The sequence below is a fragment of the Schistocerca serialis genome, chromosome 7, assembly GCF_023864345.2.
Source record: "Schistocerca serialis cubense isolate TAMUIC-IGC-003099 chromosome 7, iqSchSeri2.2, whole genome shotgun sequence".
Taxonomy (NCBI): Eukaryota; Metazoa; Arthropoda; class Insecta; order Orthoptera; family Acrididae; genus Schistocerca; species Schistocerca serialis.
This window is the reverse complement of record NC_064644.1, coordinates 213,684,763-213,709,586: the sequence shown is the minus strand read 5'-3', so window position 1 is coordinate 213,709,586 and position 24,824 is coordinate 213,684,763. Positions and strand designations below refer to the sequence as shown.

The 24,824-nt window shown below is 40.9% G+C and overlaps 1 protein-coding gene across 3 annotated transcripts in view; it reads right to left on the bottom strand.

Annotated features, from left to right (window-relative positions):
- Positions 1-4,430: 4,430 nt before the first annotated feature.
- The window catches only part of LOC126412594 (ethanolamine kinase 1), a 159,644-nt gene continuing 139,250 nt past the window's right edge, over positions 4,431-24,824 (bottom strand). For all 3 annotated transcript variants that reach the window (XM_050082256.1, XM_050082258.1, XM_050082257.1), the window contains 2 exons: positions 17,709-17,928; positions 4,431-5,159 (listed from right to left, as the gene is read on the bottom strand). In XM_050082256.1, the coding sequence (XP_049938213.1) occupies positions 5,084-5,159; positions 17,709-17,928 (296 nt within the window). In that variant the 3' untranslated portion in view covers positions 4,431-5,083. The remainder of the gene's footprint in view (positions 5,160-17,708; positions 17,929-24,824) is intronic.

Here is a 24,824-nt window from a genome sequence, read left to right as displayed (position 1 = left end):
TATTAATTCAAATACACAATTACAAATTCTTATTGATACGCAGCCAATAATTAAATATATCCTTTTGTCTCTCCTTCTTTGAAGTAGATTATGTTTTAACACATAGGCTACTAACATCAGTCATTAAGTTATAGGAAGACAAACTGTGCTAAAAAAGGCACTCACTTGCAACGTAACACAGACTAGATACAAAAAACTTCTTTATATAACTGTAACATATATCCTGTCTCCAAGTGAATTTATTTTATTTTAAATGGAGAAAAATCAGTTATTTGACAACGGGAATAAGCAGCACAGATACACTCCATATGCTTTGTATGCTACAAAACAAAAGTTAACGTAAAACCACAAACATTTGTCTTGAGATTTTTTTCCTATATGTAATGTGTAACAAAATGATTAGTGTACAGTTTCAATAATTTTAAACATGGAATTGTTACAGAAAATCAATACCAATGTCAATAACAGGAATGGCATATCTGTGAATGAAACACCATTTTAATTACCCAACTATATTAGTATCCATTAGGCATACAAAAAAATTCAAAAAATATTTACATTATTTACAAAGTATACAGTGAGCATAATATACACAACACGGTTGACTATGGCATTTATATTTCTGGAGGCAATGCAGCAAGTGTGAACCAATAAAATATAGCTTTGCTTTTCAGCACCAAAACAATACCACTGTGATGAAGAATGAATGGTTGATGAAAACACCATGGAAATTACTGCATACATTAACTGAACTTTATGCTGCTCAGAAAACTGACAGTAAAACAGTCTACAGTCTGTCTGCTTCCACATAGTTTATAAAAATTTTCTGAGGCAATTTCTGAAAGCGATTACACCTGTGCACAACAGTTTACTAAAAGAGAGAATTAAAAATGTGCAAAGGAAAATATTGAAATAATTACTATCTTCACTTCCATGAAAGAAGGGAAACATTTTGCTTATGGAAAGGGGAGAAAGGGGGGGGGGGGTAGGGGGGAGAACAGATAAGTGATGACAATTATAATCATTTGAAAAGATGAGAAATACATGGTAATGAGGAACTGCTGGTTGACAAGCCCTATTTTTTTACATTATTTTAGGTTTGAGCATTAAAAAGGCTGTAATGAGAGGAAAGACTAAGGAGCTGAAAATGAGATGTCAACACAAAGAAAACCTAAACAAAAGAAAAAAATAATTATGTGAGTAAGTGTGTGAAACATGATAAAGGTGATGACAAATGAGAATGAGGTAACACATGTAAAATTTTCATTTTGTTATTTAGTTCTTGCATGCCTGCAGCATGTCCAATAATTGCCAGACGTGTCCACTTCTGATGTCTAATTAGCTTCTGGGTTCCATCACTGGCAGCTTGTATCATGCTAATGAAAACTGAATGTATTAAGAAGATTTATCTGATTTAGAAGATTATATTTTCTCTGTGAATGACGTTAGAAATTTGGATTTCCTTAACTTATACATCAGAAATATCATCTCAGTGTCAGTTTTAAGTTGCAGGTTCATGTGGCTGCTGAGGGGCTTCCTAGTGAAGCTACTTCTATTCCCTAATTTAGATCAAGGCATGACGACAAAAATATAGTAACAAAAGGCATTTTGTGCTCTCCATTTCAACAGGTATACTTCAGTTACAACTGTGCAACATTACTGCTCCACCCACAGCTGACAGCATTCAACAAAGTCACTAGCCTTATGCCACTGGTCTCCAAGGTTGCCTGATCTAATTCTATATGACTTCCATTCCTAATATGGAAACATTTTTAGGTCACTCTCATGTGTGTGTCTCTAAACAGAATATTAAACCTATACTCAGTCCCTGGGCTCGTACATACTCACCTCTCTATTAGTCTGTGAGCTCATCTTCAAACAGTGTTTTCTTGGAGCATAAGCTCAGAGTAAAGCTTACTTCATCATAATGTGAGTGCCACAAACTATGTCTAATGTGGACTGGGTGGAATACTTAATGGTTTACACTGCTTGACAACTGCTACAGAACAACTTGCTATGGAATACCCAACCAACGACAGTAAAAGGAAATGTAGAGGGCGGGACTTGTTAACCACATCCAAGCCTGTGCATGAACACACTGTCTGCATTCAAGACCCAGCATGGAACATGGTATCTGGCAAAGGTTGTTGTGGAACTGGTTAGTGTAACATTCCATGTGGTATGGTAACATGTCTGCAAGGCATCAGTTGAGTGCTTATGATTGTGGATGAGCAGTTTGACTGGCCACAGTAACTAGGATGTCCAAAAATTGTCATCTCAAAATTAAAAAAGGCTGCTGGACATGGAAGTGCTATGTGAAAGCATGGCAGCGGTTGTAGATGGGTCAGTACACAGCAATATGTACATCTAGCAGCGGAAAGGAACAGATATCTCACACCTAGGCAGATTGCTGCAGACCTTTCAACCACTATTGGTACACATGTCATTGACAACTATTTCACAGTGATTAAATAAGGATGGTTAATATGCTCTGAAGCCTGTCAACTGCCTTCCACACTTCTATCACACCATCATGACGAAAGGGTTTGTTGGTATGGGGAGTTTGAGGGTTAAGGTCAGCAACAGTGGTCCACAGTGATGTCCTACAATGAGCCCTGCTTTACTGTGACGAGGGAGGAAGGATAAAGGAGGAAGGATAAAGGAGGAAGGATAAAGGAGGAAGGAGGAAGGATAAAGGATAAAGGAGGAAGGAGGAAGGATAAAGGAGGAAGGATAAAGGAGGAAGGAGGAAGGATAAAGGAGGAAGGATAAAGGAGGAAGGATAAAGGAGGAAGGATAAAGGATGAAGGAGGAAGGATAAAGGAGGAAGGAGGAAGGATAAAGGAGGAAGGAGGAAGGATAAAGGAGGAAGGAGGAAGGATAAAGGAGGAAGGAGGAAGGATAAAGGTAAAGGAGGAAGGATAAAGGTAAAGGAGGAAGGATAAAGGTAAAGGAGGAAGGATAAAGGTAAAGGAGGAAGGATAAAGGTAAAGGAGGAAGGATAAAGGTAAAGGAGGAAGGATAAAGGTAAAGGAGGAAGGATAAAGGTAAAGGAGGAAGGATAAAGGTAAAGGAGGAAGGATAAAGGTAAAGGAGGAAGGATAAAGGTAAAGGAGGAAGGATAAAGGTAAAGGAGGAAGGATAAAGGTAAAGGAGGAAGGATAAAGGTAAAGGAGGAAGGATAAAGGTAAAGGAGGAAGGATAAAGGTAAAGGAGGAAGGATAAAGGTAAAGGAGGAAGGATAAAGGTAAAGGAGGAAGGATAAAGGTAAAGGAGGAAGGATAAAGGTGAAGGAGGAAGGATAAAGGTGAAGGAGGAAGGATAAAGGTGAAGGAGGAAGGATAAAGGTGAAGGAGGAAGGATAAAGGTGAAGGAGGAAGGATAAAGGTGAAGGAGGAAGGATAAAGGTGAAGGAGGAAGGATAAAGGTGAAGGAGGAAGGATAAAGGTGAAGGAGGAAGGATAAAGGTAAAGGAGGAAGGAAAAGGATTGGTGAAGTTTAATAAATAGGGAGAGTTACGGAAAAGTCACTCAGAACCCCCCCGGTCAGGTGAGACGTATCAGATGGGATGAGAAGGTAAGGCATTTCTGGAGACTGCAGTGGACGAGACTTGAAAGCCTGAGTGCTTAACGGAGGAAGACAGGGTAATAAGTAAGATGAAAATTACTGACAAAACATACTGCAAGAATTACTAAGAGCTGAAAGCAAAGTGCATTATATGTGGTAGACAGTTGGATTGGGAGTAGGGATGGGTGGAATACTAACAGGCCAGGAAATAAAAGATAGAGAAAACTAAAAGTTTTAATTTTTCCTTGCAAGTTATTCTATAAATAATGTTCGTACCTGAAACAAAACTTTTTCTTGGCCATTCTGAACATTCATTTCTCAGGTCCTAATAGGACAGTTGGTAAATGCTCCTTTCCATTGGACACAGCTTGTGATTTCTAATTCTCTACCACTGGTACATTCCCGTTTACTTCTGAATTCTTCCATTCTTCCAGTTGTAACAATTTGGTGGTACCATTCAGCAGCAACAATTCTTACAGTCATCAAGTTCAATAAGATACAACACGGATAAAATAACACGTATGCATATATCTACAATTAAACATGGAAAATAATTTGCAAGGGTAGTTACAACTTACATCTTCTTATAACAGATTTGCCAAAACCAATGATATATTATGTACACACTGCTCCAGAGGAAATATGGAAAGGTACAACAGCGAGGAAATAAATATTAGAGTAGCACTTCCATTTGATCCTGATCAAACAGAGTGATAAAGGAACAAACAGTTTTTAGATGATGTATTCTTAGGCCAGGTATAATAGATACAATAAATAAAACTTGAGGTCCTCACCCATGATCAAGTACGAAGTGAGTGATAGCAGAAACTCATCTTGCAGGTAGAGTTAGTAGCAAGACAATCTGAAAGGAACATTGTTTTATTTGCCAAACATGCAACTACATATCATTTTTTTCACATATTTTATTTTGCTAAGGCCTCATTACCCTGTGCACACAATTACAACTAATTTTTAACTTAATTCTGAATGTGGGAAGTACGACACACAAAATAACAGCTGTATCAGATTTATTATTACAGTTTCTCATACAATACTCAGATACATCAGAATCCCATTATCATACTCAGGACAACAAAATAACAGACAGGCAGTGTGAAGATAATAATGTTACTTTCTTTTCACTCCTTAATTGCAGCTCTTTTCTTTGTTATGTAACATCACCACATGGGGGAATCTTATATAGTCCTCTCATCCCCCCCCCCCCTCTCTCTCCAGACACCTAGCATTGATAACAGGCTTTACTTACATTTCACTGTGTGTGTGTGTGTGTGTGTGTGTGTGTGTGTGTGTGTGTGTGTGTGAGAGAGAGAGAGAGAACGAATGCTCTCAATAGAACGTCCTTTATTCACCATCACACCAGTTATCACATGTTAAGATGAAGTATTAAAAAAATATTGCCCCCAGTGTTTCAAGTTTCTTTTTTTTTTGTGTCTTCTGACTTCTATAAGTGAAACAACCATAGCTGCACACCTGTGCAAGTAATTCACAGTTATCATCATGAATTAGGAAACTCCATGTTCAGGAACTTTTCTTTCTTGCCAAAATATTCTTTCAACTTTATTGAGGAGTATCTGAAAACAAGAAAGATAATTTTATATATACAGTAATGGAAATTCCTGGCTGGAGCAGTTCCAAATAATTTATGCATAAGAATATTTAGGACTTTCAGGCATCAATGAAATACAATAATTAAAATTACATGAACAATCATCAGATGACTATGTGACTTAACTAGGAAGATTTAATTAAAACCAACCCTTTGAATGATATTTAATGACTTCAGGTCCATCTATAGTTCTAAACTTTATATGCAGCTGTTGTACATATTTCAATAGCTAATACAACTAATTATCATTGCAGAGGTACATAACAGTATTTTATCACATATTTCACTAGGAACAAAATGCGGCAATTCCATTTGCAATCATAAATTCATCGAAGATGTTTATATTGTTACTGTAGTTTACTCTGCTGCTGTGACTTTAAGTAAGCATTTACTAGTTCTGAACAATTTACAGTGCAGGAGCATGTAGCAATATTGACAAAAATGGGTGATGGAAAAATGCTGTATCAGATTTATTATTACAGTTTCTCATACAATACTCAGATATATCAGAATCCCATTATCATACTCAGGACAACAAAATAACAGACAGGCAGTGTGAAGATAATAATGTTACTTTCTTTTCACTCCTTAATTGCAGCTCTTTTCTTTGTTATGTTACATCACCACATGGGGGATGTCGAAAATGGAGGATGCATGAATAGTGCGGGTGGATATTATAAAGGATCATAGTGGGTGAGAATAAGAATGTGAGGATCAGTGGCAAGTAAAAAGATCACCTGAAAGATTACACATAGAAAGAAGGAAGGTACAGATAGATGATCCCAAGTTGGAGGAATATTTAACGGAAGATTTCAACGTTTAAGTTAGGTTGGATTAAAAATGTAAAAGGTGGAGTGAGAGGCTGGTGGAGAGGAGGAGGATGGAATAGGTAGGGAACAAAAGGGAAATTACAAAGACAGACTTAAACCATGAGGGGGAGTGTGGGGGGACTGCAAGGCTGGATGATATCAAAGGGCAAATTCCCACCTGTGCAATTCATAAAAAGCTGTTTGTGGGATCGAGGTGGGGGGTGGGGGTGGGGTGGGGTGGGGGGGAGGGAGGGAGGGAGGGAGAGAAGGGGGAAGGGGAGAGAGAGAGAGAGAGAGAGAGAGAGAGAGAGAGAGAGAGAGAGAGAGAGAGAATGTATATACAAGTAGTGTAGATTATGATGTAGATGTTGAAGTCAACTACATCATGTGCATAGCTTGCTTTCAGCTCGATGGCCTTCCTGGCCTTTGGACATTATTTGACAGTGGTCACTCTTGAGATGCCACAACAGAATGCCGTAGAGTAATGGAATAAGAAATGTTGATGCTGACTAAAAGAAAATTTGATGTATGGACATATAGAATACGTGTTATGCTTGTGTCTTCCTCAGATACAAGACCCATTGGGTAGAGGGTTGAGAGTGACACAGACATACGGACGTATGGTGATGACAATGACAACGACATAGGGATTAGCTGAATGTGGAATACCACAAGGTAAGTGAGAAAGACTGCAGGAAAGATATTCCTAAATTCAGGGAATGACAAGGGAAATGACACACTGGTAGATTTATTAGTTCAGGTCCTGGGTGGTGCTGTGAGATGAAGGTGGTGCCCCTTTGTGTTTGGTCAGTAAGTATGTGAGTAATGAACGGTTCATGCACACAGAAATTACTCTCTCAAGCTTTCTCACAAACAGATCTTCTGTCTCCAAAAAACTGTTTACAAGATCTTCAAAAATGTTCCAATGTGTGCGAATTCCTAAGGGACCAAACTGTTGATGTCATCAGTCCCTAGACTTACACACTACTTATACCAACCTATGCTAAGAACACCACACACACACCCATGCCTGAGGGACTACTCAAACCTCCGGCGGGAGGGCCCACGCATTCCCTGACACGGTTACTCAAACCACGCGCCCATGACATCTTCAGCATGTTTTTAGACAAACTGCCAAACACTACAGATGCAGCTGCCTTAGCTAGTTAAGCCTTAAGTGTCCAGAAGGGATTTTAACATTTACACACACCCTCACAACCTAAATTATACCTTTGTCTGCACCTCAAAGGTTTTGAGGTTTTGAAAAGTAGAAGTTTCTAACCATTACTCTGATGTAAGTGTGAACTCAAATGACTTGCAAATACTCAACCATTTTAAGACATTTCCGATTTCTGCATCCTTTATTTCACCCTGACCACAACATTGTATTCTCTTGATTCCCACACTGTGAAACTCTTCCTCACTGTTTCATACACACAACAACTCAGTTCATCCAGCCAGTCACTTTGTCACATATGCGCAATTGACAGCACAAGAAGTGGCAGGATAAAATCATAGCTAGAATCCTGTAGGGTACTGACATGAATGAAATGCAACATCCTATTTTTCAGAATACACGGATAACACCCAGAAGAGGAATCATCATTTGGAATATTAAACAAAAATGATCCTATCTGCAAATAAAATAGATTTATTAACTTAGACACACTAAATAAGCCTGTAACAGGAAAATGTTTGCTGTTCAGCACTCTAGCTGATGGGCAACCTGTAGGCTTTCTATGTAAAGAAGCAGAGTTAGATTCCATACAAAGTTGCAAGAGTTTTCTTTCTTTTCTTCCTTGCCAAAAGAGAGATGTCCTATATAGAAAATACATCTCAATTCTGATGATGTGGAATTCGTTTTTCACAGATGTGAGTTTTTAGGCTTTAAATCAACAGTGGCAAGTACGCTACTCTTAAAACTGATGGCAATTGCTGTTAGTCAACCCATGTGGACTGGCTCCTACCTCTGAAAAAAAAAAAGTTACAATAATGTAGTAATACTAAATTATTCCCATCCCAGGCTACCAGATGATGGGGGTTACAAAAACTTGATTATTCATTCTACACAGGAGCACAATCACTGATGTTTTTTCGATGATTATATTATTGATTTCTGGTAAGGAAAGGCTACACTGACAACCCACAATTTTGATGTGTTTTAAAATGCTGATTGGGAAGCACCTCTTGTAAAAGGGTCCAGTATCCCTGGTTTTCATTCAGGCAGTCTCTTTCTGAAATTCATTTTGACTGTACATAGAGGGCAATAAATAAATAAATAAATAAATAAATAAATAAATAAATAAATAAATAAATAAATAAATAAATAAATAAATAAATAAATAAATAAATAAATAAATAAATAAATAAATAAATAAATAAATAAATAAATAAATAAATATATATATATATATATATATATATATATATATATATATATATATATATATAAATATATAAAAAAAGAATCGTCTGCACCATGCATACTGAAAAGGAGGCACTTTTGCACATATACCTTTTGCCTAATAGTTAATAGAATACAAGCTTTTATATTACACATGAAAATGCGTCTGTGCACAGCTAGCTAATGGTACAGCACTGCCTAAATGATAATATGGAAGATAAACATTATGACTGTAACTGCATACCATGTCAGTCTTACCTGTACAATTATGTTATCCTGTAATTATGGCATGAAGTACAGTTCATATACAGCTTTATTCAATACTTTTATTATTCAATGAAAAATTAATGAAGAAACTTGAGTGTGGGGATTTTAACCCATGATATTGTGGTCAGTAAATAAACACTCTAATTATTGTGCCACAGACAAAAGCAGCAAATGCTATAAACTGTGATGATTGCCTACTGAGTTTTTTTGTAAAGTAAAGTCTACTGATCTACACTCTGTATGGACACATTCAGAGAGATAAACTGCTGACCTTTCTTGTAGGATCACCTTACCCAAATGGAAACATCATGATAGAGAAATTTTCCCGTGTTGGACGTTAACAGATGGTTGTGCACCTAGTTAGATCTACCACTGTACGATTCATTCTATAATATCTCATGACAGTACATAATTTGTGATCAGATACCTGGACCACTTCTGTTTTAGTCCAGCCACATTATCATGAGCCATTCCTCATTATCAACATGTGATGTGCGACTGTGTTACTTTCTTGTGGAAGAAGGGTATTTCGTGTCATCAGAAGCTGGGCTACAATATTAAGTTCCTGAATGCACTGAACAGCAATGGATAAAACTATATCATGATACAGAAGAATCTAATACACACACAGGAATTGGATGTTGGCATGTAATAACAACAACACACAGTAATCAACTTGAAAAACAACAGCAGAAAAGTTCTTTTTTAAAGGTGGTTCAATTGAAATATACTACCAAGTTTCCTGGTTTGGTGCTAGTAGCTTTGTGTGGCAGGACATGTAGTCATAAAGGGGAAACTATTATCACAATCGACTTTACTGATTAATGTTTATGGGAAAAAAAAAAAAAAAAAAAAAAATAATAATAATAATAATAATCTATTGTGACTAGCAGAATTCTACATCTACATTTATACTCCGCAAGCCACCCAACGGTGTGTGGCGGAGGGCACTTTACGTGCCCCTCCATTTCCTATTCCAGTCACGTATGGTTCGCGGGAAGAACGACTGTCTGAAAGCCTCCGTGCGCCCTCTAATCTCTCTAATTTTACATTCGTGATCTCCTCGGGAGGTATAAGTAGGGGGAAGCAATATATTCGATACCTCATCCAGAAACGCACCCTCTCGAAACCTGGCGAGCAAGCTACACCGCGATGCAGAGCGCCTCTCTTGCAGAGTCTGCCACTTGAGTTTATTAAACATCTCCGTAACGCTATCACAATTACCAAATAACCCTGTGATGAAACGCGCCGCTCTTCTTTGGATCTTCTCTATCTCCTCCGTCAAACCGATCTGGTACGGATCCCACACTGATGAGCAATACTCAAGTATAGGTCGAACGAGTGTTTTGTAAGCCACCTCCTTTGTTGATGGACTACATTTTCTAAGCACTCTCCCAATGAATCTCAACCTGGTACCCGCCTTACCAACAATTAATTTTATATGATCATTCCACTTCAAATCGTTCCGCACGCATACTCCCAGATATTTTACAGAAGAAATTGCTACCAGTGTTTGTTCCGCTATCATATAATCATACAATAAAGGATCCTTCTTTCTATGTATTCGCAATACATTACATTTGTCTATGTTAAGGGTCAGTTGCCACTCCCTGCACCAAGTGCCTATCTGCTGCAGATCTTCCTGCATTTCGCTACAATTTTCTAATGCTGCAACTTCTCTGTATACTACAGCATCATCCGCGAAAAGCCCCATGGAACTTCCGACACTATCTACTAGGTCATTTATATATATTGTGAAAAGCAATGGTCCCATAACACTCCCCTGTGGCACGCCAGAGGTTACTTTAACGTCTGTAGACGTCTCTCCATTGATAACAACATGCTGTGTTCTGTTTGCTAAAAACTCTTCAATCCAGCCACACAGCTGGTCTGATATTCCGTAGGCTCTTACTTTGTTTATCAGGCGACAGTGTGGAACTGTATCGAACGCCTTCCGGAAGTCAAGAAAAATAGCATCTACCTGGGAGCCTGTATCTAATATTTTCTGGGTCTCATGAACAAATAAAGCGAGTTGGGTCTCACACTATCGCTGTTTCCGGAATCCATGTTGATTCCTACATAGTAGATTCTGGGTTTCCAAAAACGACATGATACTGGAGCAAAAAACATGTTCTAAAATTCTACAACAGATCGACGTCAGAGATATAGGTCTATAGTTTTGCGCATCTGCTCGACGACCCTTCTTGAAGACTGGGACTATCTGTGCTCTTTTCCAATCATTTGGAACCCTCCGTTCCTCTAGAGACTTGCGGTACACGGCTGTTAGAAGGGGGGCAAGTTCTTTCGCGTACTCTGTGTAGAATCGAATTGGTATCCCGTCAGGTCCCGTGGACTTTCCTCTATTGAGTGATACCAGTTGCTTTTCTATTCCTTGGACACTTATTTCGATGTCAGCCATTTTTTCGTTTTGTGCGAGGATTTAGAGAAGGAACTGCAGTGCGGTCTTCCTCTGTGAAACAGCTTTGGAAAAAGGTGTTTAGTATTTCAGCTTTACGCGTGTCATCCTCTGTTTCAATGCCATGATCATCCCGTAGTGTCTGGATATGCTGTTTCGAGCCAATTACTGATTTAACGTAAGACCAGGACTTCCTAGGATTTTCTGTCAAGTCGGTACATAGAATTTTACTTTCGAATTCACTGAACACTTCACGCATAGCCCTCCTTACGCTAACTTTGACATCGTTTAGCTTCTGTTTGTCAGAGGTTTTGGCTGCGTTTAAACTTGGAGTGGAGCTCTCTTTGCTTTCGCAGTAGTTTCCTAACTTTGTTGTTGTACCACGGTGGGTTTTTCCCATCCCTCACAGTTTTACTCGGCACGTACCTGTCTAAAACGCATTTTACGATTGTCTTGAACTTTTTCCATAAACACTCAACATTGTCAGTGTCGGAACAGAAATTTTCGTTTTGACCTGTTAGGTAGTCTGAAATCTGCCTTCTATTACTCTTGCTAAACAGATAAACCTTCCTCCCAATTTTCTAATAAATTATTATTTTCTGCAGTGAATTATGTATCAGTACTATTATACAGGGTGTTCAGAAATTCCTGTTTCAAACTTCTAGGACTTTTAGAGGAGAGTAAATACATATATTGATTATGAAGCGATGTCCAGAAATGTACTGTTTCCTTGCTGCAGCTGTTTGAAAATATGCTTTCTAAATAGATTTACAACAGGGTCGTCATAGCGGGCAGTGGTTACATCAGATTGGCTGATATCATTTGATGTCTATCCTTCCTCATTGACCTGGTACGAGCCCCATTCACGTGTCCGAGTGTTAGACCAAAATGGTTGAGTACATGTTTGCAGAAGACACCAATGTGATCCTTCTGAATGGTGAAACTCATTTAATGGAAGAGCCACTCGTCGTCTTTATCAAGATCATTCTGCACACTGTCCAACTCCATTGCATACCCTTTCTGCTGCAATTAAGCAATGGCATCAAGAACAAGGTACCTTCACCAACAGCAGGTATGACTGAGGTGCTCTAAGGAGATGCTGTACACCCAAACTGGAAGAGGCCCTACTGCATCATGTTTAAGAGAACCCGTCATCGAGTTCAGAAGCAATTTCTTTGGCTATTAATAAGTGGAATTATAAAACAAGTTATATACTGGGTGACACACAATCAATTACTAGTAAAAGTGGTCGCATTTGTTGAATCCTGCCTACTCGTTGAATATGGGGTGTCTAGGAAATCTACTTTCTTGAACCACTAGACAACATTCAAACAAATCATATTAATGAGTTTTATTACAAAAAAGTAAATGACAATACTTAACTTTTACTATTACACAGATGTGTCACAAGCAAATGCCAACATGCAAAATAAGCAAGGTTCTCCTGTATAACAATCCTAATACAACCAAAGTAATACAATTGACGCTTCTGCTCAGGTCGCTAATCTTGAAGTTTCTCCTTGATTGGGCGCAACCAGTCAGGTGCGACACTTATGTCCTCTTTGCATAGAGCCGCTGCTGTCGCGTTGTTGTCCTGGAGAGGGGTCGGTTAGTGTGCAATTGGCTGATGTCTTGTCACAGCCCTCTCTGCCCTACCGTTCCCTCCTGATGTGCCGGCACTTGACTTTACACCATAACAGCATTACCAACATGTTACAGAAAAGGTCCACCTGCCAACAGTATCTTTGGAATGGGGAATAATCACTACTGATTGATATTATGTCCACTCTTCCTCTGATAACATGTAAACGACCTGCCATCTGCCAATTATCTTTGCTGATGTTGCATGTACTATAATCAAGCATAATGGAGAAACTTCTATACTTAGAAACATTCATAGAATTTTCTTGAAAATTAAGTTTTCTGTAAATGATTGTCATTGAACATAGATACAACAATACATGCAATTATGTACTACACAGAGCATGACCACACATTTACAAATAATGTAGCACAGAAAAATCAATAAATGAACCATATTCCAATTTCTTAGGTGTTTATGCTTACAAGAAACTTAACTGGAACTCTCATATTACAGATTCTCTTAAATGTCCAAACTCTGCATCATATGTGTAGCAGTTACTACTACAGTTTAGAGATGAACATTTAAAAAAGTTGACATTCCAATTTTCATTCACTAATGTTTAATGGCATGGTGTTCTGAGAACTTGCTATTGAAGAAGAATGTATTAGCTGCGCAGAAGTGTGTAATATGTACTATACGTAATGTCCACTCTACATTCTCTTTACGTCAGCTCTTTAAACAGTTTACCATATTAACAACATTCTCACAGTAGATTTACTACCCTATGAAGTTTGTTGCCAACAATCACAATTTGAAAACAACAGTAACATTCATATTATAATACTACAAGAAAAGCTGATTTACATTATCAATTATTCAGACAATTACTCAGCCTTATTTGTGGCAAGGAAAGAGTGAGGCATTCAACTGTAAACTATTTGACCACTTCCAGTGATATAAAGAATAAATAACAAAATTAACTTCAAACACTAACTAAAATCACGTGTGCTTGTCTGAACATTACATACAGGTAGAGCAGGCTTAAGGGGAAGGAAGATAATGTAGAATTAGATTAAATGTAAATCACTTTATAAAACAAAAAAGCAACCACCTTGAGACAAGCAAGTAAGTAATCAGTAAACATGTTGCCACTTCTGTACCTCAGGAAATTTATCATATTTTACAACTGAATTGTTCTACATCATAATGAGGGGCTACATTTAAGACCCATGGAACACACACAGAATTAAACTAAACCATTCTCAATATAACCACTGCTTCCTTTAATTTGTAATTGCTTTTATTTGTTTAACCTTTTGATGTCTTGGGACAGCAGTCCAAGCTGTGCCATGCCCTGAGTCTGGTAGACTGCTACAACAGTTCAGTCTCTACATGTGTGGAATGTGGTCAACCCCAGTAGGAGTTTAAGAGTTGTATGCTTGTTTACCACTTAGTTGTGGTGAAATATGATGTGTCCATTTGATCGCGGTACTACTGTCAGATTCTTGCAATATCTCATGTCTTCTAAATCTAAAAGATGCCACTTCAATGAAAGTTAATGCTTTTGTTGTTAGTGTTTTTCACAGAGCTGTACAAAACTCAAATGTGCTGTGAATCCTATAGATGTTTTCGGAACACAGGTTGGACGATTTATGTCAATTGCGAATCTCTGCAGTTTTTTTGTGAATGTTGTATTGTTATAGACTACAGTTAAAAGTGTAAATATTGAAAATAAATATTCTTATTAACTCTCCTACAGTCAGTTCAAAGCCTAGAAGAAAAACAAAGCTGAAAAACAGGGAGTGCTTCCAGAGGTATTCAGAACTCAGTGCACAATGAGATGTGAAAATGCAACACCCAAGGCACAGCTACCTAGTCTTGTACATGGCACTCAAAGTAACCCTTTGCTCTTACAGCATCTAAGATTATTTTTCTTTTCTAATTTCCCTTTCACAGAATCCTTTACTGCTACTATATAATGACAAATGAAGGGAAAATGCTGCTCCATTACCTCATTTCCAGGAGGACCACCCAGTCTTATTTACTGTAACAAGTATTATGAACTTTTACCTAAAAGATGCTGCAGTGAAAATCATCTTTTCCATGTTCTGCATAACACACAATCACTGTAAACTACAGTGATTCACTGAGAGGTGTTTTGTCAAATGAATTTCTACAATGCCAAAGTCAGTTTGAGAGTGAATCAGTGCCATATCTAAATGGCTTCGACTCTTTCCATGGTCATAATCTTTCTTTGGATCAATGAATTCTGTAAGATGAAAGTTTTGGCAAGTAGAAACATCTGGTAGCAAGGAGCATATATTTAAAGCTCAGAGGACGACTAGAGAGGATACACAAGAATACATATTTAATGCTTAAAAGCTTATAGAAGATGGCACCATCTGCTCCTCTTATCATCCATCTTTAGTATCTTATACAAGTGTCTCCATGTCAGGAAGATTTGGAGTTTGCAAATATCTTAAAAGTCGAACTAGAAACCAAAGGTTCAGTGTTTACAGTTCAGTTAATGGATACCAGATTTCAATTTGCCCATTCCATATACATATTAAGCACGACTCTTGGCGTGAGATAGTTGTATCAGTTTAAAGCAGAAATGAAGTAGCAGTCATTGCAGGAGTACATTAAACAGGCACTAATGTTAACAATGTAAGTCATACATCATTACAAAACAAACTACAGTAAAAATCCAATCTGGCAGGGCCAAATGTGAAGACCTGACAATTTCAACAAAAAGCAATGGATTCAATATTTGGTACAAATAATAATAATAATAATAATAATAATAATAAAAATAAAGATTTATAGCACAAGGTACTCCATAATTTCCTCATTTGTTACAATTAATAACATCATAATTCTAAATGAGAGAGGAGGTAAATGGTTAGCACACTGGACTTGCATTCAGGAAGACGAAGGATCAAATTTCCATCCAGCACAGATTTATGTTTTCCATTATTTCCCTCCATCGCTCCACGCAAATGTTAGGATGGTTCCTCTGAAAAGAGCACAACTTCCCCATCCTCTCTTAATCCAAGCTCTTACTCACTCTTCAAAGACCGAGCTGTTGATGGGATGTTTAATCTTACTTCTTTCCTTCCTTAATTTTGAGACACATTTTGTAATTAAACTTGATGGTCAGTAGACTCATTTCATTTCATTTGTTAAAAATAATAAGAAAACAATGATGGTCAGATACTATTAGTTCATGAGTATCACATTTACTTTTTTGATGAAGGGATACAATTTCAACACAATTTTAACTATTTACTTTATGCCACCTATACTTCATATATAATGGGAGTAGCATTCTATTACTGTGTGCCAGACTAGGACAATGGTTCTATACCTTGCTTTCATGGCAGTGTTACTGCAGCTGAGCAAAACCAGCATATTGCAGCATCTCACCATCTTCCAAAACTCACCAATACTTCCAATACTACAAGTCAATGACTCAATGTTACGCTAATATAGAAATTACTGAAAAATGTGTCTGTATATGTGTAATGCCAAGGAAAGAAAACTGCCACAAAACAAATTAGTACACCCTTTCAGAGGTTTCAAATTCACTCAAGATTTATTGTTGCGAAAGTGCACATGAAGTACACAAAATGATTACATTTACAGATCAATAACACAACCAGTTCTGATGTACCAGGTATTGAACCATACTAAAACACACATATCAGTATGTTGTGTAGCCTCCACAAACGGCAATGCTGGCACTGACTTTGGGATCCATTCGATCGTACAGATGGTGAATACTGTCCTGAGATACCTTTGCCAACCTACTCCACCTGTTCATGTAGTTCTGTTACAGTAGTTGGTTAATGAGTAACAAGTTGCTTCTCATCCTATCATATCCCAGATGTGCTCAATTAGAGACAAGTCCAGTGATAGTGCTGGCCAGAAAGTAGCTGCATTTCTTGTAGAGCACACTGAGTTTCACAGATAGTGTATGGGCAAGCATTATCCTGTAGGAACAAGACATCACCTTTCTGTTGCAAGGAGGACTATAACATTCTGCATATACTGAGCACTGGTTAATATCCCATCCAGAAACATCAAAGGCATATGAGAGTTTTAGCTTAACACACCACAGACCATAAGTTCTTGGGTGAGGCTAGTGTACCTTCGACAAAGGCACTCTACAAGACAGCACTGACCAGGCCTACATCATATGAGCAAATGACCATCAGTTGCTTGCATGCACAATCTGCTTTAGTTGTTGAAGACCGTGGTGCACCATTCCATCTTCCAAGTGATCCTCTGATGGCACCAGTTGAGCTGTGCATGTCGATGCTGTGAAGCGAGTGGAAGAGGGGCTAGAGGTGTGCATGCTCTTAGTCCCACTGCTAATAACTGGTTCACAACAACTTGTGTTGACACATACAGGCTTACGAGCTTCTTATCTGTGCTGTGGTAGTTGTATGATCTGCCACTGCTACCCTTACAATATAACGATCCTGGCGAACATCTGCTGTGTGAGCATCCAGAACCTCTTCTACGGATGTGAGAATGTTCACATGTCCACCAGTACCAGCATCATAGCACAACTGACAATACATCCAACTTGTGTGACAATTCCCTGAAAGGACCAGTCTGCCACTCAAAAGGCCACAATTTGACCACTTTCAAACTTGAACAGTTGGCTGTATGAAGCACAAGTGCATCTCCATAGCATGACTGCCTACATCCTTCAAATGTCTGCACCACACGAACCCTTCTTGCTGCGAGGATTCCCTATTAAAAGGTAGACACAGGTAGCACTCTGGTAGCTTCACCACTACAATATCTGTTGGTGGACAATGCTGAAATCATTATCAGTACTACTTCTATCCCCAGGAGGCATATGCTATCATTGGATCAAAATTGCCAACTTCTTTCCAGGTATACTGATTTTTTTTTACTGACCGTGTATATTTACGAAAAAAATTTAAAATAAGAAAGCATATAAATACAATACTAAAGACAGTAAAAGGATTATTAAGCTTGGTTGCATAATGAGTTCTTACCCAAGAAAGTCAAAATCAATAGAGGAATGCTCAGCCTGTATAAGGGACCAGACAGCCCATAAGAAATGTGCTGCAAGAGCAAATTTATTGACATGAACAAGGAGCTGCTCAACTTCATCATTTGTAGGCTCACGATCTTCAAATGCTTCCAGATACACACTAATCCACTGACGCTGGAAGTCCTCACTTGGATATCGGCCAAAGTCCACATCTGACACTCCTGAAAACAAATAGTTTTGTAGGTACACACAACATTCACTGATGAGCCAAAACAAGTACGACCACTGCCCACTACAGGACTGAATGCCACCTTGTGGCATTGTGGCCACATGACATGGTAAGTAAAGTATACAGTACAAGAGACAAATGAGGAATCATTCTAGTGATGATATGGGCCTCAAATGGGGAAATCCAACTCTGATAAAGATCAGATTGTTGTTGCATGGTGTCTGGGGAGGAGCATCTCTGAATGTGTGAAGTTAGTCAGCTGTTTGCATGTTAATCTCATGGAATGTGTAGAAGGTTGTTGAAAGATGGTGGAACCACAGCTCACCAATGAAAATGGAAGTTGGAGGCTTGCCTGCTTTCTAAAGCTGGATTGGCAGTGATATGTGCCAGATCTAACAATGAAGTGCAATGCTGATGCAGGCACAAGTGTTTTTGAACATACCCTTCAGCGAACATTGTTGAATATGGGGCTCCACAGCAGGTGACCTAAATATGTTCCCATGTTGATACAACTACATTGTCAATTATCAGTGCAGTGAGCACACGATCATCTAGACTGGACCTTGTATAACTAGGAATGTGTCACTTGGTCGGATGAATCGCATTTCTTGTTACACCATATCAACTGTCATGTCCAAATACATGGTCATCCAGATGACTGGCTGCTCAAAACCTGTACCATGAAATGGATGCAGGCAAATGTGTCATTATTGTGCTACGAGGAACAACATACTGGGCTTCCACAGATTGGTTGGTTTGGGGTATAAAGGGTCCATACTACTGGGTCATCAGTCGCTTTTTCCTCACGCAAACAAGTCTCAAGGTAAAACAACTCTCAAAATTAGTTTGGGAAAGTAATAGGCATAAAAGTAATTGGGAACCAAACTGAATGAGAAAACGAAGTATGTGAACAAAAAATGAGGAAAAGTAGAGGAAGGTATTAAAATAATAGAGCAGATGGCCTGGGCTGGCTGATCACCAGAATAAAAAAAGGATGAGCCAGCCACTCTTCCACACACTAAAATGTCCAGCCTAAAAGACAAGGTGAGATGAAGACACATAGGGAAAAGACTAACACCATGGCAAACAAAATGCAAAGAAAGAGTGACGAAGAGGTAAAATGGAGGGAGGGTGGAGGCCTTTGAGAGAAGGCCAGATGCTCATTATAAAAACCGAGCTACATGAATAAAATGTAAAACTAAATCGTCCGTTGACGCATTCCGTTGACGCATTGTCACCCAGCACCAAAGGTAGGGTGCTGGGAACGTTGAAAGTCTGCTGCAGAGAGGTTAATTTGGGCAGTCCAACTAGATGTTGATGACAGTCCTAGGGGAGCCACAGTGACACAGAGGTTGATCCTCGCAATGGAGGAGCTGACCATGCGTTAGCTACGTATGGCTGATTTGGAGCTGGCAAAGGACAACATAGTCCCTGTGAGTGGCTCGCATGGATGACCACCACACATTTGTTGTCTCCTTCATGGTGGAAGACCGATCACGAATCAGTCTCCGGCAGGCCAATCTCCAGATCTGGTTTACCAATAGCATGTTTGGCCAGGCGGTCAGCAAGTTCATTGTCTTGTATCCCGACGTGTCCTGGGGTCCAAATGAAGGTCACTGAATGTCCTTTGTTGCCAAGGGCATAAAGAGACTTTTGGTTAGTTATTACCAAAGGATGTCAAGGGAAGCACTGGTTGAGAGCTTGTAGGCTGCTTAAGGAGTCACTACAGATGACGAAGGACTCACCGACGCAGGTGCGGATATGCACAAGAGCATGATAGATGGCTACCAACTCGGCAGTGAAAACACTGCAGCCATCCAGCAAGGAGCGCTGTTCAGTATGTCCAATGTGAACTTCAGCAAAGCCAACAAGGCCGTTTACCATTGATCCATTGGTGTAGACTATTTCTGAGCCCTGGAACTCACCGAGAAGAGAGAAAAATTGCTGACAAAAGGCCTCAGGTGGAATTGAGCCAGCTTCCATGACAAGACTGTTCACTGGGCTCTTTCAGAAAGCTCCCATTGCGAGCCAAACTCCAAAATGGTGGACAGGGTCCAGCAGATGCAGTGGGGAAGGCGATGCTGAACCATACACCAGGCTCCCATAGTCAATACAGGACTGTACAAGGACTTTGTATAGCTGCAGCAGTGTAGGATGATCAGCTCCCCAATCAGTGTGGCTCAGGCATCTAATAATATTAAGATGCTGCTAGCACTTTTCCTTAAGCTGATGAAAGTTGGGGATGCCAAGTTTAGTGGGTGTCTAAGACCAGTCCCAAAAACTGGTAAGTCTCCACTACATAAAGTAGTTGGTCATTGAGATAAAGTTCTGGATGGGGGTGGACAGTACAATGACGACAGAAGTGCACAACGCAAATCTTTGTGGCCGAAAACTGAAAGCCATGACAGTCCATGACTGCACTTTCCGTATAGCTCCCTGCAGCCAGTGGTCAGCCACACCAATAGAAGAGGAGCAGAAGGAAATACAAAAGTCATCAGCATATAGGAGGGGAGATACTGAGGACCACACTGCTAATGCAAGTCCATTGACAGCAATTAAAAAGAGTGGGACACTCAGGACAGAGCCCTGCAGGACCCTATTCTCTTGTATTTTGGGTGCAAACTCTGGAAATGTGAAGTGACAAAAAGTTCTGTATAAAAACTGGGAGCGGGCACCAGAGATCCCACTCATGAAGAGTAGAGAGGATATGTCGTCACCAAGTGGTATCATAGGCCTTCCTCAGGTCGAAAAGGACGGCAATAAGGTGTCGCTGGAAAAATTCCAGTCGAATGACAGACTCCAGGTGGACCTTGCTGTTGGTGGAGCGCCTTTGGCGATAACCGTCCTGCGACAGAGCCAGAAGACCGCAAGACCAAGGAGCCAACACAACTGTGGGTTCACCATACATTCGAGCAGCTTGCACAGAATGTTGGTGAGGCTGATAGGATGATAGCTACACACATCTAGTGGATTCTTCCCAGGCTTTAGCACTGGAATAATGATACTTTCCCGCCATTGCGACAGAAATTGGCAATGACTCCGGATGCAGCTGAAGATGGCAAGAAGGTGCTGCAGGTAAGCCGCTGACAGATGTTTAAGCATTTGGGAATGGATGCAGTCTGGGCCACAGGATGTGTCAGAACAGTCAGCAAAGGCACTGAGAAATTCCCACTCACTGAATGCAGCACTACATGGCACAGGGTGGCGGGGAGCGAAAGATAGGCGTTGTTGTTCACCCGCTGTTTGAGGAGATAAGATGTAAGGCAGTAATTCTGAGGCACAGAGGTGTGAGCATATTGCTCGGCAAGATGCTCTGCAATTATGTCTGGATCAGCAGATACAGCTCCTTAGGTAGAAATTCTAGGTACACGCGGAGGGGTCTCATAGCCTTAAAGTCATTTGAGCTCAGTCCAAACCTGGGGTGGAGAGATTCATGTGCCAATGGTGGATACATAGCACTCGCAAGCCTCCTGCTTCCATTATTTGATGAGTAGCTGGACCTGGGCATTGAGCCATTTCAAGGCAATGACATTCTCCAGGGATGGGTAGCACTTACGACGTTGGAGAGCCCACCTACAGTCTCTAAGGGCCACAGTGATTTCCAGCGACCACCAATGAACTGACTTCCACTTGGGGGGGTGGGGCAACCTGAGGAACAAAGGATTGCCGGTTCGGCTGTGGTAACAATGGTAGTAGCGAGGATGTGAAACACCTCATCGATGTTGCCCTGCAATGAAGATTCAATAGTGGTAGCGGAGGTGAAAGCATCCCAGTCAGCCTCGGGAAGAGCCCATCTAGGCAAGCGTCGAGGTGAGGGACACTGGGGTAGGGACAGGAAGAGTGGAAAATGGTCACTATCACACAAGTCATTGTGAGCTCTCCAGCTAATAGATGGCAGAAAGTCAGGATTGCAAACCGAGAGATCAATGGCCAAGTTTGTGCCATGTGCCACACTGAGACATGTGGAGGGACCTGTATTTACGAGGCAAAGTTCGAGTTGAGTTAGTAGGTCCTCAAAATCTTTGCCCCTGCCAGTAAACTTGGTTCCACCCCACAAACAGTTACGGGTGTTAAAATCACCCACAAGGAAAAAGTTGGAGGAGGAGTTGCGAAATGAGTGCAGCCAATACATGGGGCAGTGCGTCTCTATCTGGAGGGGGAGAGATGTTACAGATGGTAATTTCCTGAATTTCCTGTGTAGTCCTCACCCTGACAGCCACAGCTTCTGAAGATGTTTGAAGGGGCACAGATTCACTACACACAGAGGTAAGGACAAAGATACAAACTCCACCTGATGGTCTGTCACAGCCAGGGCAGTTTTTGTAGCACCCCCAACAGCCACGAAGGGCAGGGGACCTCATTGTGGGAAACTAGGTTTCCTGAGGGATAATGCAAAAAGCAGGCGTAACACTTAAAAGGTGACATAACTCAACCAAGTGGGAGAAAAAAAACCACTGCAGTTCCACTGGAGAATAGCACTTTCTGTCGTCTGGGATCTATCAACTGGGAAGGCATAAACTGACTAAGGAGGCAAATTGCACCTCAGCATCACCTGCTGCCACTGAATGAGTGTTGGCATCCAGTATCATTGCATCCGAGCTGTCGCCAGGATCTAGGTCCTCAGGGGACACCAGAATCTCCACCGCATTCTCAGATGCAGAGCTGTGGGAGAGTGGTAGTGTGGGGGCCACTGGAGGCTTCTGTTTCTTAGACTATTTCTTTGATGGTCTGCCCTCTTGTCACTCCTTAAGGGCTAGTTGGAAGGGCTTCGCAGAACTAGCTTCAGGGATATAGGAAGACCGTGAAACCCTTGAATTAGCAGCCACTGGCTCTTTCGGCCATTGGCTGGTATCCACTTGACCACAGGGGAGAGGGGGGGGGGGGGGGGCATGGAAGGTAGAGTCCCAAGGAACCCCTTCCACTTGAGAGGAGCCAGAGGAGGCTGTTGCTTCTCCGACTGTGGGGAGGGGACGGTGTCCTTGGCTTTTGGGGGACGGGAGGGGGGGGGGGGGGGTGATGCTCCAAAAGTAGAAGCTTTAGAATCAACAGAAGATGTGCCCCCAACCAGCTGGAGGGCCCACTGAAGGAAGTGTAATGAGGGGCATAATGGAGTCATTGATGGCGATGCCGTTCTAGCAGCAGCATAGGTAGATAGCATTTGAACAGGGTTCAACCTTTTTAATTTTAGTTTAGCCTTGCAATAAGACAGCCTGTGCACTGTCTTTTACTCCATAATTTTCTGCTCCTTTTGGAGTACTGGACGGTCCAGCGAGCAAGGGGAGTGGTGCTCTCCACAGTTGACACAGGTGGAGGAGGTGCACATGGAGTATTAGTTTGCAGAAAATGTTTGCAGTCTCTACATGTGGTGCTGGAACTGCACCAGGAGGACATTTGCCTGAATTTCCAGCATTCAAGGCACTGGATAGGGGGAGGGACGTAAGGTTTGACATCATAGCAGTATACCTTCCAAATTGGCACATAGCTCGTCGTCGGTCTGCAACAGGAAAAAATAAATCCCTGGACTATGTTGAGGCTTTTATGGGGAGTAACCAAAACAGGAATATCACCCAGTTTGTCAAAAGCGAGTAACACCCAGGACTGGGTTGGGGATGCCATCTGAATCAAAACCGATCCACTGTGCACTTTGGACAGAGTTATCACTTCCCCAAACTTATCCTCCAGATGCTCAAAAAGAGCGACTTTGTATCCGGAAACGTGTTCCCATCAGTTCTGCTGCACACTGAGTATCTAGATAAATATGAATCTCTGCGTTCTGTAGCCTTATGTTCCTCCCATGGTGTTGCTAGAGTGGGGAACAATTTAGGGTCATACCTGTGAAGATTGTAGTCAACCTTCCCTTTCTTAGAGACTGCTTGGGCCACTCAGTACCCAACAAAATATGACTTGGTTCACTTCATTGCACATCATCCACCCTGATGCCACCCACCCCAATCAGGAACTCTCCCCCACAGGTGGCACCCAGCCACAGCAAAGACCACCTAGCATGATGGTTGTTGCCAGGAGTCCTGATGTCCCAAGATGGGCATCTACTCTTTGGCATATGTGGGGAGTTTGCAGCTCTGGCATCAGCAGTGCGATCCCTGTGTTGTCGGGGGCCAAACACCAAATGGGTACATGATGGCCCCACCACAATGGGCTGGCTACCATGCTGGATTTTGGTTCTGAGAAATAAAATTTTGTCTTAGGGCAAAAGAGGGTAATTAACTATGGAGGAGAAGGAGATTACTGTTTAACATCCCGTCGACAACGAGGTCATTAGAGACGGAGCACAAGCTCAGATTAGGGAAGGATGGGGAAGGAAATCGGCCGTGCCCTTTCTAAGGAACCATCCCAGCATTTGCCTGAAGCGATTTAGGGAAATCATGGAAAACCTAAATCAGGATGGCCGGACGCAGGAGGTAATTAAATATGGATGTAGATAATGTACTCTGTAAGATGACCTTGCCAAGATAACTCGATTGTAGGTGGTGTTGCAGATTCAGGACAATATGAGGTGCAGAAGGTCTAACTGCACACTGGATGTATGGCACACCACGTAAGGCATCCATCCCCAAAAGACCTGCACTTTGGATAATTTTGAAAGAGGTGTAGTTCAAACCCTGAAAGGGGACCAGAAGTCAGTCAGCCAAAAAGTGGGAGATTCCTCCTAATCACCTCTTATGACAGGCAGGAATACCTCGAGCCTATTCTAACCCCCGGAGCCACAGGGGGTGGCTTCTATGGAACCTGTGATAGTAACTGAAGGCACCACAATAGCTGTGGACTATGAACATTACTACGAAATACTTGCAGCCCTACAAACTACGTCTTCCCGATGGTGATAGTGTCCTCCAGTAGGATAACCTTGCGTGTCACAAGTCCAGACTT